Source organism: Panulirus ornatus, chromosome 43, assembly GCF_036320965.1.
Source record: "Panulirus ornatus isolate Po-2019 chromosome 43, ASM3632096v1, whole genome shotgun sequence".
NCBI classification, from domain to species: Eukaryota; Metazoa; Arthropoda; class Malacostraca; order Decapoda; family Palinuridae; genus Panulirus; species Panulirus ornatus.
Genome location: NC_092266.1, coordinates 30,187,458 through 30,193,457, shown reverse-complemented (window position 1 = coordinate 30,193,457; position 6,000 = coordinate 30,187,458). Strand labels below are relative to the sequence as shown.

At 34.5% G+C, this 6,000-nt stretch overlaps 1 protein-coding gene across 2 annotated transcripts in view; it reads right to left on the bottom strand.

Moving 5' to 3' along the window:
- Positions 1 to 975: 975 nt before the first annotated feature.
- LOC139762495 (tRNA (carboxymethyluridine(34)-5-O)-methyltransferase alkbh8) overlaps positions 976 to 6,000 on the bottom strand; it is a 23,136-nt gene continuing 18,111 nt past the window's right edge. For both annotated transcript variants that reach the window (XM_071687456.1, XM_071687457.1), the window contains one exon: positions 976 to 4,853. In XM_071687456.1, coding sequence (XP_071543557.1) covers positions 4,143 to 4,853 — 711 coding nt within the window. In that variant the 3' untranslated portion in view covers positions 976 to 4,142. The remainder of the gene's footprint in view (positions 4,854 to 6,000) is intronic.

The following is a 6,000-nucleotide window of genomic DNA, read 5'->3' as shown; positions in this document are numbered from 1 at the left end:
TATCTCGCTGACACGGGAAACAGAGATTATGTATGATAATAATAATATTAATAATAACAATAATAATAATTATAACAATATTATATAAAGAAAATAATATAATGATTTTTATTTTCTTTTATCATACCCTGCTGCTGTCTCCTGTGCTATCGAAGTAGTGCAAGGAAACAGACAAAAGAATGGCCCAACCCACCAACATACACATTATACATACACATCCACACATGCCCATATACATACCTATACATTTCAACGTATACATACATATACATACGCAGACATACACATATATAAATATGTACATATTCATACTTGCTGACTTCATCCACTCCCGTTGCCACCCCACCACACATAAAATGGCACCCCCTTCCCCCCCGTACACACACGAGGTAGCACCAGGAAGACAACAAAGGCCACATTCATTCACAATCAGTCTCTAACTGTCATGTGTAATGCACCAAAATCACAGCTCCCTTTCCACATCCAGGCCCCACAAAACTTTCCATGGTTTACCCCAGACACTTCACATAATAATAATATTTTCAAAAAAAATCAATAAACCTACCTTTGAAGGTTAAGGTGAAGATTCGGAATGTGGATGCAAGATGAAGAGGAGCCACAAATGGGAGAGAGGATAACTCCTAATCTTCCTTATGGCAGTTTTTTCATGGGCAACCAATATACTCCCTAAAACATGCATAAAATTTCTATGTACACTCTGTGTTATATATTCTCAATATATTTCATTACAATAATAGAAAATCTATTAGTTTACACTCTGCAAAGCATTATCTTAACCACTACAATCCAACTTACACTGTTATCATCAGTACAACTTCCAAAATAGAAACTAAATATCTATGCATATCATACAACAATCTATGCTTTTCTTAGATGGCATTCATTAATTCAGCCTTTTTGTAATAACTGTGCAGAACCAGCTTGACGAGGATTTGTTATAGAGACACAGCTTAAAAAACCTCAGTTTAGATACTGTTTGTTTAATAATTAGTAGCTCGTTAAACCAGCAAAGAAGTGGTTCCTTTACAACAAGTTCAATATTAATAAAACAATACCATTTACATTTAAACTGTAAATTAATACAAAATAATTTACAAATACGTGTGTCACAATACATTAAACTTCCTTCAATTCAGAAGAACTAGGGGACTTCTTGCCTGAATAATGTGAATTCCAAAACATCACAAACAGTCTTGATAAAGGAGATAATACAGTGAAAAGAGTAACAATAATAATAATAACCACATGTCATACTAAAGGCAATAACCGCACTTGCAAAAACTTTAACGATACTAACTGCAGTAAAAATCCATAAACTTATCCCTGTTTTTTAAGCTAAAGCCCTGCTCTACATCAATGGACTGATGAATTTATGCATACTTGTCCTTCAAACTTGCACATCAAAATACAGCAGAAATGTACAGGTTTTAATGTTATTACAGTAGGCACAGTTACAAAGCAACAATCTTAATCACACATAATCATTCAATTCCCAAAACTGAATACCACTGCACCACTCTATGCACTGCCAATCACATCCACTTACCATATGATTACAAATTCTTCACAGTTCTTGTTCAAGAGTGATTCTACAAAACTCTGAATATGAAATCAAAGGATGGAGGATGAGTCATTGTTATCAAGAAGTGTACATGAAAATCAGTGGAGTTGCTTGGCAGACTGAAATTTAGTTGTGTTGTCCTTTTAACCCTTCAATGCTGGAAGTCATCATATGATGATTTCTGGACTTATTTTAAGCATCTCACCAATATTTTGACATTTGTACAGCTGCTAGGTGTTACTTGGTCACTATACATGCTTATCACAGACTATCATCACTCCCTGGAAGTAATTCTTCAGTTCTACAGTGTAAATAGACAGAAAGAGGTAAATATATGTAAACGTATAAATAGTAACCATAAATTGTGATGTGTCATTTAGTGACTACTACTTCTGCTGGGGAATTTATGCATTAAGTTTAGGGCTATCTCACAGTTATATAGTTAAGTTAGCTTGCTTGTTTCTACATATCCTTTACGTTTACATGTATAATATTTCTTTCATAAAAAGTGATACGACTCATTACTGAATCTACATTACAGGAACATTCCCCCATCCCTACCTCCTTGCATTCTCACCAGAGACTTTCCTCCACATTAACTTTTAAACAAAACTAAAATCATATAAGTTATGTTAACCAAAATTTTCACATATATTCTTTACTTCCACATATCTTTCAATCCATCATAGGAAACAGAAAATTTGAAGCTTTTTTTGTTTCCCATATTGCAAATCATTTTTAGTCACATACTGTTTAAGGGTTCAGCTGCTCTATTATGATTTCCAATCTTTTTCATCTCAGTACCTTAAAAATATTATGGCACAATTCAATTTATCATTAATATCCAATATGCAAATTTCCTCTAGTTCAGCAATCTGATTCTCAGATGTTCCTAGAGACAAAAAAAATGTTTTTAGACAGCATGAAACTGGAAATATAACAATGAAATCCTAAAAACATAAAAAGAAAGAGAGAATCTCAGACCATCTCATTAAAGTATGGGAACTAACAAAGTGCAGGTGCAAGATAGACAGCATGGGCTACACATGACCAATTCGGAATTTTTCATCTACTTTGGGCTTAGTGCACATCCTTAATGGAGTTTTGACAAACAAAAATATTCCAAGGTAAAGGACTTTTCCGAAGAGATTGATCCTCAATTACAGGAAGTTTAACGTATTCAAGTTTACACGTTTCAGAATCCCTCTAAATTTACTAGAGATTACCGCTATACTCACATGCAAGGGTTACATATGCACCATCTAAAACATGAAGGTTATGACTTTAAGAATCCTTACAAGACAGCAATAACACCTTTCAGTATCTAACACAAACCAAAGTTTCTAAAGATAATAAAAACTTCAACACTAAACACTATGAGCAACAAAGTCCACATACAAATATGAAATATGGTAATTTCAATCTCCCTATAAGGTGTGTATGTTACCTAATTTTTTGCAAAGTACCTGATGAAGTAATGTCACTAGTATCAAGATAAGAAATCCATCACTCACCACAATTAATTAAACTATCACTTGCCTGAGAACAGTATAAAAACTCAAAGCAATCACCTTCTAGAATACGCACCCTCTTGAATCTCATACTGATACTGCAGAATACAAAAAAGCTGAGAATTTTCTCATAATCTATCTCTATGCTAGAATGGCAGTGCTATAATGGCAGTGAAGATCAAGTTATCACATAATATCTGAGATGTCCTTTCATGCATTTCACATGTAGTATTTGGTGTAGCAGCTCTCTCCTTAAGGCAGATTGTCATGTTTGAGAACATGACTACATATGTTGGTTACATTTTTGTACTGCTATAAAAGAAAATCAACCATGTCAATCTTTCCTTATGACACTTGTCTTCAAGTTTTTCTTCCCAATGATAATAAATTATCAACTACGACTGAGTCTGCCATTACGCAGTCATCATCTGAACACAACTCCATCTTTCTTTGTCCACCATAGTCAGTTCATTAATTCATTTCTATGCACTGAAGATGGCTAGACTACTTGATCAAAGCAGAATTTATTTTTGCATTTAGCAAGGATTTACAGGAATATCATAGTGCACTTAGGAGATATGAAGACTGATAATGGCAACCTGGGAACTTCCTAAAATACCTCTGATAAATTTGCTCATAATGCAAAAGATGCTGTGCACCAACTGTTCATTGGTTAACGCTTTTTTAATGACATGCAAATATTATTCACCATTCACTCAATTTCTGCATAAAAATTTTAATGCAAGTTTTATATTACTCTGGATGATAAAATAAAAACTTTGGTATAAGTTTTGCCCTCTATGTAGCTTAGTCTGGATCTTTTGTCTATTAACAGTCAAACTTACTGACCCAGTCATAAATTAAAGCTTCAATAACCTTGCCCTGTCCAGAACTCATCACTGTCAGGACTTGCAATAAAATGCTAAACCTACATGCTCCATAATCACTGCTGACAATTATGTCCTCTTGTGAAGTTGAAAATGCATTCAAAATGCAAACCATGTGGTAAAATTGATAAAATTTTAACAAATGTAGTCCAAATGCATTCTTCAACCTATCTTTTCAAAAATGATACACCAATTTCCTTCATCATAGTAGGATTTAATTACATCAACATTCAACCTACTGCATAAAGCTTCCAGCTCTCCCTGTTTGAAAACATGGTAATACCTGTGGAAGACTGGGTCTGGCCCATTTTCAGAAGGAAGCATTTTTTTCTTTGACTTATTTTGATCATTTTCTTTCTTTGTATCATCAAACATTAATGAAATTCCATTACTATTGTCTAACCGCACTGCATCTCCAGAAGACCCATGAACTTGATGTCTTTTTTCTCGGCATCTACGGCAAGTTTCTTTCTCATATTTTCCTTTTCTATCATAATCTGCCTCTTTCTTCTTTTGAGGTTTCAGCTTCCAAGGCACAAGCATGTCTTGCTGCAAAAATTCTGTACGATTGATGTGTACTGGAAGTGATGTAGCTCCTGATGTAACCAGTTTCAAATTGTCATAATCTCCATCTCTGTAATGTCCTTCACAAATAACTCTCCTTTCCATGCTTTGTTCCCTTACCCTAAATTTTTCATCACCATTTAACAATGATTCTTCTTGCTGAGTATCTGTTCTATTAGTCTTGTTTTGCTTGAGATATGTTGATTTTTTCTTTCCCCTTTGCTGTTCCATGGCCCATACATATATCAGACCACGTCCACGAATGCTGAGCACCCTCACTATTTCTGCTATTGCAGCAAAACGACGTTCCTAACAATGTAAAACAAGCAGACAGTTAGTTATTTATTGTGACATACAAGAAGATCTACATCCTGCAAGAACTGGCTAGCCCACAATGGATTAGTTGTAATCTTGTCACAGTAATTACTGTCTACTTTATTCATCAACATCATAGAAATCAGAGAGAGGTGGTGCACTTCACAAATTCTAGTTCAATGTGTCACATACCATTTGGAGGATGTTAGCCATATAATAGACATTTGGCTAGATTCATGGCAATTACTGCACCTACCCAAGTTTTCATGGTTTATCACTTTTGCTTTTAAAATTATCTGAACATGGCCAGAAATCCTGTGCAGTTTAAAATACTTAGTATTCTGCATTTTGAATGGTTGACAATATCATCAATATAATGAAAAACTGTAACTTCAGAAAGATAAGAGAAAACAATGACAATTAGCTACTAGCTAGCCAAAAAAAATAAGAACTATATGGAAAACATCACAAACACAAGAAGTTTGAGAGATAATCTGAACACCATAAGATCACAGACCATAGGCTGAAAACTGAAATTCCACAGCCATTACAGCAAATCTAGTTCATGGAACAAAACTGTTTTCTTGCAAATATCATGAAGGTGCAACTATGCTTACAGTACACCAAGTGCGCCATGGAAAGGAAAGAAATAAAGAGAAACAGGATAAATACCTGAAAATAAGCTATTACTTTTCATCCAATATGTAAAAGAGCCTGCTATGCAATGCACACCCATTACATCATGCTAGAAAAGGTGACCAGCTAACCTGGTGCAACTGTGTTTGAGATAAAAAACTGTTATACCAATAAGGTGACCAGCTAACCTGGTGCAACTGTGTTTGAGATAAAAAGCTGTTACCAATAAAATAAAAGAGGTAAAGAAAGAAAGGACTTCCTTTCATGCCAACATGACACCTGCTGAATAAAATTTCTCATACTCAAACCAGTATTTTTCTTGCCTGCCAAGTTATATCAATGTACACGTATTTGAATTAAGTTCTAAAAACAGTAGATTATGTATGTATGGGTATTGCAGGGATGGGAGGATGGGAGATGAGTCTTAATGCCAGAAAAATAAGCAAAACTATTCCGATATGGTACATGCATCTAAACTATAGTTAAATTTGTATGAGTTGCAACT